The sequence below is a fragment of the Nyctereutes procyonoides genome, unplaced genomic scaffold, assembly GCF_905146905.1.
Source record: "Nyctereutes procyonoides isolate TBG_1078 unplaced genomic scaffold, NYPRO_anot_genome, whole genome shotgun sequence".
NCBI lineage: Eukaryota > Metazoa > Chordata > Mammalia > Carnivora > Canidae > Nyctereutes > Nyctereutes procyonoides.
The window spans coordinates 321,195-336,407 of NW_026575129.1; the positions used below are offsets into that span (position 1 = coordinate 321,195).

General features: G+C 36.2%; 1 protein-coding gene across 1 annotated transcript in view; it reads right to left on the reverse strand.

Moving 5' to 3' along the window:
• The window catches only part of LOC129521019 (ankyrin repeat domain-containing protein 31-like), a 119,055-nt gene that overhangs the window by 76,490 nt on the left and 27,352 nt on the right, over positions 1–15,213 (reverse strand). Inside the window, exons 6-8 of the mRNA XM_055342221.1 lie at positions 11,216–11,875; positions 8,540–8,808; positions 6,395–6,504 (exon numbers count right to left, since the gene is read on the reverse strand). Coding sequence (XP_055198196.1) covers positions 6,395–6,504; positions 8,540–8,808; positions 11,216–11,875 — 1,039 coding nt within the window. The remainder of the gene's footprint in view (positions 1–6,394; positions 6,505–8,539; positions 8,809–11,215; positions 11,876–15,213) is intronic.

The window sequence follows — 15,213 nt, forward strand, 5'->3', positions numbered from 1 at the left end:
TGACACTGACACTGACCCTGACACTAACGCTAAACCCTAACCGTGACCCTGACTCTGACCCTAACCGTGACCTGACCCTGACCCTGACACTAACCCTTACTCTAAACTCTAAACCTAACAAATATCCTAATCCTAACACTAAACCTAACCCGTACCCTAAAACTAACCCCTAACCCTATCCCTAAAGCTTACCCTAACTCTAAACCTATCCCGAATCCTAACACTAAAACTAACCTGTACCTAACTCTAAACCTAACCTGTACCCTAACGCTAACCCTAATTCTAACCTGAAACCTTACACTAACCATAACACGCACCCTAACTCTAACCCCTAACGCTAAACCTGACACTGACACTGACCCTGACACTAACGCTAAACCCTAACCGTGACCCTGACTCTGACCCTAACCGTGACCTGACCCTGAACCTGACACTAACCCTTACTCTAAACTCTAAACCTAACAAATATCCTAATCCTAACACTAAACCTAACCCGTACCCTAAAACTAACCCCTAACCCTATCCCTAAAGCTTACCCTAACTCTAAACCTAGCCCGAATCCTAACACTAAAACTAACCTGTACCCTAACTCTAAACCTAACCTGTACCCTAACGCTAACCCTAATTCTAACCTGAAACCTTACACTAACCATAACACGCACCCTAACTCTAACCCCTAACGCTAAACCTGACACTGACACTGACCCTGACACTAACGCTAAACCCTAACGGTGACCCTGACACTGACCCTAACCGTGACCTGACCCTGACCCTGACACTAATCCTTACTCTAAACTCTAAACCTAACAAATATCCTAATCCTAACACTAAACCTAACCCGTACCCTAAAACTAACCCCTAACCCTATCCCTAAAGCGTACCCTAACTCTAAACCTATCCCGAATCCTAACACTAAAACTAACCTGTACCCTAACTCTAAACCTAACCTGTACCCTAACGCTAACCCTAATTCTAACCTGAAACCTTACACTAACCATAACACGTACCCTAACTCTAACCCCTAACGCTAAACCTGACCCTGACACTGACCCTGACACTAACGCTAAACCCTAACCGTGACCCTGACTCTGACCCTAACCGTGACCTGACCCTGAACCTGACACTAACCCTTACTCTAAACTCTAAACCTAACAAATATCCTAATCCTAACACTAAACCTAACCCGTACCCTAAAACTAACCCCTAACCCTATCCCTAAAGCTTACCCTAACTCTAAACCTAGCCCGAATCCTAACACTAAAACTAACCTGTACCCTAACTCTAAACCTAACCTGTACCCTAACGCTAACCCTAATTCTAACCTGAAACCTTACACTAACCATAACACGCACCCTAACTCTAACCCCTAACGCTAAACCTGACACTGACACTGACCCTGACACTAACGCTAAACCCTAACCGTGACCCTGACTCTGACCCTAACCGTGACCTGACCCTGAACCTGACACTAACCCTTACTCTAAACTCTAAACCTAACAAATATCCTAATCCTAACACTAAACCTAACCCGTACCCTAAAACTAACCCCTAACCCTATCCCTAAAGCTTACCCTAACTCTAAACCTAGCCCGAATCCTAACACTAAAACTAACCTGTACCCTAACTCTAAACCTAACCTGTACCCTAACGCTAAATCTTTAGGCCAAAACAAAATTAAAATTAAAATATATAGAGATATTCAATAACATTTTGCTGCATGTGGATATCCAATTGTTCTTCTCTACAAAAGCCTTGGGCCTTTGTCAAAGTTCAGGGTTTATTTCTGAACTCTTGTTACACTGATCTATTTCCCTATCTTGACACAAATGTCATGCTATTTTGATTACTATAGCCATAATTCTTTCTTGAGAAAGAGAGAGAGTGGGAGCCTGTGAGCAGGGAAGGGGAAAAGTGGCAGAGGGAAAGGGAGAGGGAGAATCCCAAGCAGGCTCCATGTCCAGAATGGCCATCTCACAACCCTGAGGTCATAACGAAATCAAGAGTATGATGCATAACTGACTGAACCACCCAGGTGTCCCCCCATATAATTTTTTAAAGAACTTATTTATTTATTTATGAGGAGAGAGAGAAAGGTTAGAACACCAAGAGAAGAACAGAGGGAGAGGACCAGCAGACTTCACGCTGAGCACAGAGCCCAATGTAGGCTTGATTCCATGGCCCCAAGATTGTGACCTGAGCCAAAATCAAGACTTTGGATGCTTAACTGACTGAGCTACTCCAGCAACCTGTCCCACCATATAATTCTTAAAATCAGGCAGTGTTAGCTCTCTAACTTGGCTCTTTTTCAGAACCATTTTACCATTCTTAGGTCCTTTGCATTCCATATGAATTTTAGAACCAGCTTGTAAATTTCTACAAAAAACCTTACAGTAATTTTGATTGGGATTGTGTAGAATTCATATATAATACCTGAGTGGAAATAGCGTCTTAACAATATTGAGTCTTCTGGGTTGCCTGGGTGGTTCAGTAGGTCGGGTGTCTGACTCTTGATGTTGAATCAGGTTGTGATCTCAGGGTTGTAAGATCAAGCCCTGTGTCCAGCCCCACAGTGGGTGTAGAGCTTGCTTGGCATTTTCTCTCTCTCTTACCCTCTCCAAAATACCCCTCAACAAAACAATATTGAGTCTTCTGACTGATGAACGAAGCAATATATCTCTATTTCTCTCCATTAAATTTTCTTTGATCTCTCTGAATAATGTTTTGTAAGTTTCAGTATACCTGTCTTTTGCATAGTTTATCAAATTTATCTCATAGGGATTTCACATTTTTTGATACTATGGTATCAAAACTTTACTACCTAAATTTTTTTCTGGATGCTCTTTGTCAGGTTGACAAAGTTCCCCTCTAAGTTTGCAGGGAGTTTTCAACAGTGAAACATGTTAGGTGTTGTCAAATGCCTTCTCAGCATCCCTGGGGATGATAATATGGTATTTTCTTTTTTAGCTTATTAGTGAATTACAGTGATTGATATGCAAATGGTAAAACTAATCCCGCATTCCTGGGATAAACCTCACTCTGTCATGATGTATATACAATGTTGAAACTGATCTGCTAAAGTTGCATTTAGATTTTTGCATCTATGTTTATGAGACATAGTGATCTGTAATTTTCCGTTCCTATGATGTTTTTGATCTTACTTTCAGTTTATTAGTGGCTTCATAGAATGAATTGAGGAGTATTTCCTTATCTTCAACTTTTTGGAAGAGTTTGTGGAAAACTGTTGTTATTTATTCCTTAAATGTCTGGCAGAATTCACAATGAAAAGTGTTATGAACTGAACTGCATCCCCTCAAAATTCACATGTTAAAGCCACAGTAGAATAGGATTTGTGTTCCTATTTAAAAAAAGGAAGAGATACCAGAGCTCTCTACACATGCAGGAAGGACACTCTGAGAAGGTGGCTTTCTACAAGCCAGGTAGAGAGGTCTTGCCAGAAATTGAATTTTCTATTACCTTGATCTTGGACTTCTAGCTTCCAGAACTGTGAGAAAATAAATTTGTCATTTAAACCATCCAATTTGTGGTATTTAGTTATGGTAACCCTACCAGACTAATCCACAAGGCATTGGGCCTAGAAGTTTGGATTGAATCAAGAGTTGGACGCTCAACCGACTGAGCCACCCACGTAGAATTGATAATTCAAGAATTTGACTTAAAGGTCTGATGAATGTAAATAAACTGTCCTGTGAAAAGACTGAACAGGGGCAGTTGAGTGGATCAGTCAGTTAAGCATCTTGGTTTCAGTTCAGGTCATGATCTCAGGGTCCTGAGACTGAGCCTCATGTTAAGCTTGGTGCTCAGCCCAGTCTGCTTGTCCCTCTCCCTCTGGTTCTCTCCAGATTTCTCTCTCAAATAAATAAGTAAGCATTTAAAAAAAAAGACTGAACAAACTTAGACTTTTACCAACAACATAGGAGAATGCTTACTTTTTCAACATTCTTGCCACTGGGAATTTGCAAATGTTTAAACCTTTTACATTCTCTTAGTGAAAACTATACATCCTAATTTATATTTTAAAATCATATGTAACATGCTGATCTTTTCAGTTATTTTTAAAAAGATTTTATTTATTTATTTACTTATTTATTTGAGAGAGAGAGAGAGAGAGAGAGAAAGAGAGTGAGCATGCATAAGCTGGGGAAGGGCACTGAGAGAAGGAGGGGCAGAGAATCTCAAGCAGACTCAGCAGTGAGCAAGGAGCCTGATCCAGGGCTATCATTACCTGAGCCAAAACCAAGAGTCAGATGCTTAACTGACTGAGCCACCCAGGTGATCCCATTATTTATATGTACATTTTTTTCCACATTCCCTATCCATTTTTTTAACCTTATTAATTTATAAGAGCTCTTTTCATGTTAGTGCAATTAACCCTTTGTTATGCATTACTAATATTTCTTCTGTATTTGATGTTTGGTTTTCCTTAGGGTATTTTTCTATACAATTTTTCTAAAATTTATGTAGTCAATTTTGTCATTCTTTTCCCTTCTGGCTTCTGGATTTATCATTCTTTAAAAAGGTCTTTTTCCTCCTCAAAGATTATAAAAAGATTCACTTAAGTTTTCTTCTAAAAATTTTTTTTTTCGTTCACTTAATCTTGGGCCAAAATGGAATTAAGTTTAGTATAAGGACTATCATAGTTATTCATCCAATTTTATGTTTTCACTATTTATTGCTTGGTCCTTCCTTTTGCCACTAATTTGAGATGCCATCTTTATTATACACCTCCTCCAAAATTCACACTGTATCTGGCTTCTACATCTAAACTCTATTCTGTTTCACTGACTTGTCTATTTCTGTACCTGTACCAAACTATTTTAATTTCCATAGCTTTCTAATTGCTTTTATATTATGTATAGCAGATTCCTGTCTCTCCATACTCCCTTGTGCTTTTATTTTCCAGAATTTTTAAGAAAGATTTTATTCATTTATTCATGAGAGATACACAGAGAGAGGTAGAGACAAAGGCAGAGGGAAAAGCAGGCTCCCTGCAGGGAGCCTGATGCAGGATTTGATCCCGGGAACCTGGGATCATAACTCTGATCACAAAAGCAGATGCCTAACCACTGAGCCACTCAGAATTTTTCAGAATTTTCTAGGCTGGTCTTTCATAATATTTAGTATTATTTTATAACATTTTCATAGCTAATGTCCAGGCTTATAGAGGAAAACAAAACAAAATAAACAATAATCTGTTTTTGATGGAGCTCTCACATATTTATAGAATAATATATGGAGAAATAGGTTTCTTACAAAACTGCATTCTTATGGTCAAGAATAAGATTCTTTTTTTCTATTTATTCAAGTCTTTTTTTTATGTCCTTTTTTTTTTTTTGCCTTTGGCAAAATTTTCAATTCTCTTCTTAGAGGTAAGGCACATTTCTTATTAGGTATATAAGTTGGTATTTTCTCTTTTATAATTGTTATAAATGGGACCCTTCCTATATTTTTCTAACTGGTTAACACATTTATGAAAGGTATTTATTTTTGTCTTGTTTTGGTTTACTGAATTTTTTGCATATTTTATTAGGAAAAAATTTCAGACTTAAAAAAAGCTATAAAAACAGAACAAAATATATGCAACTAATAAATTAATGAACACTACATTGGCTAACTGATTTAAATTAAAAATAAAAGGCAAAAACACAGAACAAAAGATTCACCCATTATTAGTATTCTGCCCCCAGTTTACATCATATCTCCCTTTTTATATAAATGTATGTAAACACACACATATACAGAAATGATAACTTACATACACCACACCCCTTTACTCACTAATACTTATGTGTATATTTTCTAAAAACAGACATTCTCTTAAATAACCAAATTATTACTAAATTCAGGAAATTTAACAATACTATATTATTATTATTTAACCTACAGTCCTTATTTCAATTTTACCAGTTATACCTTTATTATATTTTAACCAGTATTTCTAGATCCTTATTGTTTCTCATAACTTGTTAGATTATTCTTTGGAGTTTTATACGAACAAAGAAATAACATCTAAGAATAACAATTTTGCCTTCTCTTTTCCTCTATTTATTCCTCTTAGTATAATTTCTCAAAGCCTTATGCTAGGTTGGTCTTATCACAAAGAGGTCACATATCTACATTTGAAAAGGGTTCTGTAACTATTCTCTGCAAAGTAGACGTATAGAAAAAAGTACCAGCCTACAGACTATTAGTTCAAGTCCTAGTTATGCTACTAATGAGCTATGTAATGCTGGGAAAAATCCTTAACCTCTATGAACTTCCTCATCAGTAACATGAAAAAGTTAAGACAGATAATCTCTAAATACTTTTCAGTGCCAGAATTCTATGTTTCTGTAAGTTATTTAATTAAAAAGAAAAGAAATCAAATATGCCTCACCCTTTTTTCCAGCAAGTTTTTGGTTTCTCCTGATCTGTTCTCTATTCTTGAGTCTAGTTGAATACATATTCTTCCCTTTACCTAGAATCTTTAAAGCAGGATCCTGCATTCTTGGAAAATAAATGTATTTTTAAAATTATTATCATGTTCTCTATAACCATTCACAGAGAATCATCCTAAATCTCAACTCAATTTTTAAAATAGAAAGGTATTTTACTGAGATCCTGTCAAGCAGCATGGCAGTTTAAAATATGGACATGGCTCCTAAGTAAGCTGCAGATAATTCTGTGACAGGCATGCCAGTCATTGTGATTTCTAGTCTCTTCTTTGTGCCACCTGTGGGTTTCTCCCCTTTAGGAGCAGTCATTTCCAAGAGTCTCTTGCGCCTTACTCCCCAAGTTGGCATACTACTATCTATTCACCTAGGGAAGAGATAGGTTCTTTGCAAGAAAAGAGGACTTGTCATGTGGGATTACATGATCAAAAACTGCAAAATACTGGAATAAGAACAGATACATAGGTGAATGGGACACAGTAGAACCAGGAAATAAACCTACATATATTAGTCAATTAACTTAGAATAAAGGAGCCAAAATCATACAGTGAGGAAAGGACAATCTTTTCAATAAATGACGTTGGGGAAACTGGATAGCTAAATGTCAAACCATGAGACTGGGCCTCAATCCTTTCATTTCAAAACGGATTAAAGACTTGATTTGAAGACCTGAAATCATAAAACTCAGAGAAAAAACCCAGGGGATAGGTACCTTGACAGGAGTCTGGGCAATATTTTGGATTTGGCACCAGAAGCAAAGGCAACAAAAGCAAAAATGAACAACTAGGGCTACATCAAATTAAAAATTTTCTTCACTGCAAAGGAAACCATCAACAAAATAAAATAAAAAAGCAAGCTACTGAATGGGAAAAAATAATTGCAAATCACCTATCTGATAAAGGGTCAACATTCAAATATATAAGGAACTCCTACAACTCAACAGCAAATAAACAATTCAATTCAAAAATGGAAGAGGAATAAAAAGACAATTTTCCAAAGACATCCAAATGGCCAAAAAGTATATGAAAAGCTGTTCAACATCACTAATCAGCAGGAAAATGCAAATAAAAACCACAATGAGATATTACCTCATAAATGTTTGAAAGAACAAGTGTTGTTGAGGATGTGCATTATTGGTGGGAATATACTTGGTGCAGGCACTATGGAAAACAGTATAAAGGGTCCTCACACACAAAAAATGAAACTACCATATGATCCAACATTTCCACTTCTGAATATTTATCCAAAGGAAATAAAATTACTATCTTGAAAAGGTATCTGCACCCCTGTGTCTACTGCAGCTTTATTTACAATAGCCAAGACATAGAAACAACTTAAGTATCCACTGATGGGTAAGTGAATAAAGAAAATTGGTCTATAAACACACACAAACATATGCATATATACATATACATACACACACAAAATGGAATATTATTTAGCCATAGGAAAGGAAATCCTGCTTCTTGTGACAATGTGAAAGGATCTAGAGGGCATTATGTTAAGTGAAATAAATCAGATGGAGAAAGACAAATACTATATGATTTCATTTACTTGTGGAATCTAAAAAAAATCCCCAAACTCGAGGATATAGAGAATAGATTGGTGGTTTACAGAGGCAGGGGGGTGGGGAGTGGGTGAAATGGGTAAAGGATCAAAAAGTACAGACTTCCATTTATTAGATAAATAAGTCCTGGGGACGGAATGTACAGCATGGTAACTGTAATTAACAATACTGTATTGTATAGCTGAAAGTTCCTGAGAGAGTAAATCTTAGAAATTCTCATGACAAGAAAGAAAATTTTGTAACTGTGTGATGATGGATGCTAACTAAACTTAATTTAAAAAGAAAGAATGGAAATTAGCATTAGGCTGAAATCCAACAAATCTCCCTTTACTCTGTCCTTTAAAAAAAAAGTAGAAGAGTTTTCTGAGTTAAAAAAAACTGTACAGTAATTAAGGCAACAATAATAAAAAATAAAGTTCTTCACTTAGGGATAATTGTACACTGACTCTAGTGTCCTAAGCATAGAATTTATCCATAAGGTCTGTAGCATACCTGGAGATAAAGATATAATTTGGTTGCATACCTGAAATTCTTAGTTGATGAGTTATTAGTTGTTTGATCCTCACAGACAAATATCTTGGGTAAAATCTTTTCTGGCATCTTATACATGTCATCTATGTGCTTTGCATCTCTGCCTTTCAGTCTGGATGATCTCCTTAACACACGTGGAATGTCTTGGTCAGATTTATTTTCCACTGAATTTGAATTTCCCTTGTTGTTTAGTGGATCACAAGAGGGGACATTTTGATGAACCAAAGTTTGCAATCCAAATGGATTTGGATCTCCTAGAGTCTGTAATAAGATGTAAATACATACACAAAAATCATAACAATGCAAAAAAATTTATTTATTTGTTTGTTTATTTATTTTTAAGATTCTATCTATTCATTCATGAGAGACACAGAGGGAGAGAGGCAGAGACACAGGCAGAGAGAAAGGCAGGCTTCATGCAGGGAGCCCAATTGCGGGACCTGATCCTGGGACCTCAGGATCATACCCTGGGCCAAAGGCAGGCACCAAACTGCTGAGCCACCCAGGGATCCCCCATGCAAAAAATTTAAAATGAAAAGAAATTAAGTTTTATCTTATCCTTTGATTACACAAAAATGCCTCTTGTAAGATAAAGTACAAAAATCCACAGACCACATAGTTTTAAAATTTAATAATAAAAGACCATGCAGATTTAAAAGACAAGAAGAGCATAAGTAAAAATTTTTATCAATATTCAACCTTAAAATTCAAAAGAAAAACTAAGGTTACTCTGGGTGCTTTAATTTCACAGGAAATAGGTAGCAAAAAATGATGAGAGACTTAAAAAAAATAGAAATGTCATAATAGACCAGATCCATGTTCTATTTAGCCCAGTGTTTGTTGTTTGACAGCAGGAAGTATTATTTCATGGGAAAAGATTGCATATAACCCTCCATTATACTGATTTTAAAAGGCTACCAGTACATCATGAATGGCTCTAATCTCCCCTTAATAATCCATTATAGATTTGACTTTCATGTAGATACATATATATGTTTATACATATCATGTAAACCTTTCTTGAGCTTATTTATATATCCAGCTTGCAAAGCTTTTCAGGATAACAAGTTCCATATTTTTATTACAGCTGAGCAAGTGTATTTATTTGTTCTAAACCAATCTCTTTTTTGCTTTTAAAGGGTTTCTTTTTTTGTAATAGTTGCTAAATTCATGCCCACTCTATTAATACCAATCAATTGTAATCATCTACATTATATTTATATTACCTCTTTTCAGATTAAAATACTGGAGTGTTTAATTTAACCTTCATGCCCTGATTAATTTTTCTTTTTCTGGATTTTTTTAGTTTTACTATATCTGTTTTGACATTTTTTTAAAGATTTAAAAATTCATAAGAGACACAGAGAGAGACAGAGGCAGAGACACAGGCAGAGGGAGAAGCAGGCCCCATGCAGGGAGCCCGATGTGGGATTTGATCCTGGGACCCCAGGATCATGCCCTGGGCTGAAGGCGGCATTAAACCACTGAGCCACTCAGGGTTCCCCATGTTTTTTATGAGAATTGCATGCAGGATTATGCCAGGTATGTATTTTGCAACATGAGCTTAGTAACATTTTATTCACATCGTCCCAGGGACGTTCATAAAAGTAGCCTGGTAATAAAAAAAAAAAAAAGAAAGAAAGAAAGAAAGAAAGAAAGAAAGAAAGAAAGAAAGAAAGAAAGAAAGAAAGAAAGAAAGAAAGAAAGAAAGAAAAGAATTCAAATGACCATCATTATTGAATTAAATAAATTATGTTTTGTATATGTACACACACACGTAAAATATCCGTAGCAAGTAAAAAGATTTAAGAAGTATGCTACATTTGCTGACCCAGATAACCAATATGTATTACAAAATTTAAAAAACAAGTTGCAAAATGTCAACTGTACCTTAATAAAAATATTTTTTAAAAGTTGCAAAGCATTATGTATAATATAGTCTCATTTATATAAAAATAAACTTATATATAACATGCATAGAAAATATTGGAGACAGATACACCAAACTGTTAATAGTGATTATCTCTGAAATGTGGACTTTTTATTATATTATTATGTATATTGCTGTAATGTTTGATTTTTTTATATATATAATGACAGTGTACTACTATTGCAGTCAGGAAAAAAAATAAAATTCCTTTATAAAGGAAAAAAAATGTCAGCATACAAAAGGGACCCGGCTAGTGGTAGCCCACTGTAGGGTCTCTAGCCATACTACTGCAGGAATTCTAAACCCCAGGACAGCATCCTCAGACATAGATTGCAAAGTTCTGCTGAAGCCAGGCATAACATTTTCCCTCTTGGGACAGTTCAACCGCATATATTCTATTCTCAACTAGAAATTAATGTGGGGTATCTCATCCCTACTCTGCACCCAGGTAGGTATATTTTCTGAGCTAACAGAAAAAAAATTCTGGCAAATAATTATTTCCTTCCTATGTGTAAGCAATCTAATGATATGTTTTCTAAGGTCTTTGATGAGAAACATATATTTTACATTTAAACTCCTTGAAAATTCTACCCCTCGAGAAAGATCAGTTTGTTCTTCAAATTCAAAAAGCATCTTCTGAGTGTTAATATTTGGGAAGAAGACTTCAATTTAAAATAAAGTATATGGGTAATGAAAACTTGGTAAAGGTCAATATAAAAGGCAAAATCATAAACTTACATTTGAATTTACATGCTGCGGTGAAAGATGCTTATCTTGCAGCTCCCCTACCTTGGAATCTTGTTCAAAGAGTGGAGCAGAACAAAGAGATTCAGAATTCACCTCAGTTATTTGTGTACAATCTTCACTGGTCTGAGACATCTTGGGTTCCCCTCCTGAATATTCATTTCCAGCACTGAGACTGCTGCCTCCCTCTTCTCTGTGACAGATGGGTTCCACGTTGCCTTCTGATAACGTGTTTAGGGCTGCTAACAATTCAGCTGGCAACCCATCATCCTTTGTGTTTTCTAGTAAATCTCTGTGACATGTCAAAGATACTGATGTGGAACTCGGGGAGTTGCTCAATGGGTTGGTCAACTCTTTAGATTCAAAATCACTCATTATTTCAAACAGTCTTTCCTCCTGAGTGATTTCTGGTGATGTAAGTAACTTTTCTAAGGCAGACACAAAGGTTTTAAGAGAACTTTCTTCATCCTGGGTTTCTTCAGAATTCATGGTCAACAGGGCTTCCTTTCCAGACTCAGAAAACTTATTTGGTACTGCTAAGATCTCCTTTGGCTCCACTAACGATTTCTCCTTTACAACCATCACATCAGATACTTTAGTAGCAGTACCTGAGAGAAAGCTAATTTCAGGAGAGTTTCTGTCTGTGCTTAGTTCCTGTGTATTCCAAATAGAAATTCCATCAATAGAACATATCTCAAATTTTAAAATGAAAACTTCATAGTTTTCTAGTAAATTACCACTAAAAAGTTTTTATCAATTTTCTTCCCCTTCCAAAAATAAAAATATTTTTCTTTACTAATTTCCTATACCAAATTGCTAATGATTCTGAATACATGGTTAAACATTCACAGTGGACCAAGAGTAAAACTGGCAGAGTCATAATTATAGATGCCAATTATCTATTCAGCTAAGTTTAAATTATCTCTGCTAAGAGGCAGAGATGGCATGAATACTTAGTAGCTAATCTTAATTAATAATTAGTAGCTCATCTCAAAATTTCATTGCAGTTAATAATTGTAAAATTCTCTGTTGCCTAAAATCACTATTGGGGTGGCTCAGTAGGTAAGCTTCTGACTCTGGATCGCAGGTCATGTCTCGATCTCAGTGTGGTGGGTTCAAGCCCTTCATTGGGCTCCACGCTGGGTGAGCAGACTACTAAGAAATCAATCAATAGATAAAACTTTTTAAAACTCACTAATAAATTTTATAAAAATCATTAAACAGGAATAAAATTGGATAGTTTCACCTTCTTTTTAATACCCACCTCTGTTGAATGTATAAATATGAAGTAAAAAGGCCAAAGGAGAGAAGATCAGAAGGGAAAGGGGGAGAAACAAAGACACAGCTCTATGTAAATTTTATGAGCCCTAGCTATGGCATATGCACTCAACCACTATGCAGCCCTAGATCTGCATTGTGGTTGATTTAAACCCGTAACATAAAACTTTTATTTCTAAGTGACCATTACTTTTCAAAGACATCATCTTAACAGGTTATACCTGTTCTTAGAATTTTTCCAATGCTCAAAATATTATTAGACTTCCTCTTTTGAAATCGCTTTCGAAAACCCTTTCTAGGCCATTCAAAAAACTCAGTCTTAATAATTTGAAATTTTTTTTTACCACTGAATACTCTTTATTTGTGAGGTGTGTGGGTGGCTCTGTTGTTTCAGTGTTCAACTCTAAGTTTCACCTCAGATCCTGATCTTATGGGTCATGAGATGAGTTGAGCTGTGTTTAGCAGGAATCTGCTTGGATATTCTCTCCCTCTGTCCCTTCCCCCACTCGTGCTCTGTCTCTTTCAAGTAAATACAGAAAATCTTGTTTTTAAAAACCTGTTAATTTGCATGACCTTAAATAATAGAATGGGTTTCAATGATTTTTGGCTATTTCTAAATATCAAATCCACCTTCCACTGACACACCACTCTGACAGAATACATTATAATTTGTAAGCTCTCTGGTATTCTGATTTGATTTGAATAAAAGAAGTGAAAACCATTTTGTTTCCCCCTCTTTTCTATCTACCATAATTTATCTTCTCTGTATACACCATACAAACCTTAAGAAGATACAGTTATTTTTTAGTAATGTAAACTATACATTTTAGAAAATTTAGAAAAAAACTCAAGAACCTTGGGGCACCTGGGTGGCTCAGCAGTTGAGCACCTGCTTTTGGCCCAGGGCGTGATCCCAGGGTCCCGGGATCAAGTCCCACATGGCTCCCTGCAGGGAGCCTGCTTCTCCCTCTGCCTTTGTCTCTGCCTCTCTCTGTGTCTCTCATAAATAAATAAATAAAATTTAAAAAAACTTAAGAATCAGATTCTATCCATTTTTTAAATCACAGTACAAGGTCGCCCTCCTATCTGAAGAACTTATATCTACTAAATTCAAGGCCATAGATGCAATAAAGTATATATATTGGACTCTGCCCTAAAGGAACTTAATTTCTAAATGAAAATTAAGGGAATAAATACATAAGACAATAAATAAATATAAATAAGGTAAAAAAAAAACGTATGAACTCAAATGAATGGCACGAACAAAAGGGCCTGGTGTGTTACGAGAAGCTTTCTGGAAGGAAGAAACAGAAGGCAGTGAAGGGTTTTCATGGTTGCTAAAAAATGGTTGGTTAAACCAAGGTAACTAGGTTTCTTTACTGCAAGACTTTTCAGAGCATGTGCATTAAAATCTCTGAGACTTTAGGATATAGTGTTCTCCAAACTTCTTTGTCCATAGAGATCCTTTTTCTGACAAGATCGATTAATGTCATAGGATCCAAGTGATGGACAAATACTGATATAGTCAATGAATAATGAACTCTTAAGATGGAGCAATTACTTTGGTCAAGATCACCGAAGTTATCTAAGATAGAACCATATAGGAAAAAGGACTTGACCCAAAAATTAAAGATTTTTAAAAGTGGAGAAGAAGGGTAAAACACATATTAAGGATCAAGTAGGTACCAGATGCCATGAGCTATCACTGTTCTCAGTCCTCACAATAATCCTGTGAAATGGGTATTGCTACTGGTATTCTACACATGAAAAATGGACATATTTTTCCTTGAAACACACACTATCTGGTTCCAAATTTTATGTTCTTTCCCTTGCTTTTTGGCTCCTGACTTGAACAAAGGCATGGAGGTGGTAATGTATAAGGTATAGTTAAGATCAAATAAGGTACAGGCTTGGCAGGGTTAACCTGGGGAAGTCCTGGACTGCTTGAGTCTGCTGTGGACAGTCAGTCTCACAGTCCTCTGATTCCCCAATAGCACCAAACAGAAAGCAAAGCGTGAATGAGAACTCAGTATATGTGGTTACTGAGTAACAACTGGAAGATGCAAAAGCGGTATCTAGCAGAAAAATTAAATGAACTGTGGTAACAGACAAACCAACAGAAGGTGTTTTAGCTACATCATCTCAGCAATTAGTTTGATAAGTTTCATACTTCTCTTCTAGATATATGAGACTAAAAACACTGGATATGAAATGTAGATCAAGGTACATTCTAAGGAAAATGGTGGAGTAGAAGGACCCTAAGCTCACCTCATCCCACAGATACAACTAAGTAAACTTACACTGGTGTAAATAATTCAGAAAATGACCCAAAAACTGGCAGAACAAACTCCATAGCTATGTATAGAGAAAAGGCCAGACCGAAGACAGTAGGAAGGGCAGAGATGTAGTGGGGAGCTAAACAGACCTGCAGGACCCTCTCTGGGAGGGAGGAACTCCACTGGGATGGAGATAGGAGAAAAACATACTATCACACTGAAAGGAAGCCTGCATGAGGAAGACAAATTCCCATAATATTTGGCTTTGAAAACCAAAGGGGTCGAATTTCTTGATCTCTTAAACCACTGGGACTTAAAACCTAGAACTTTCAAAATTTGCTGGCTCTGTCAGAAGGGTAAAACAGTCCCCACTTAAAGAAACAGCACAAAAAAAAAAACAGCCTGCAGAGATACACCAAAGCAGCAGCAATTTGAAAA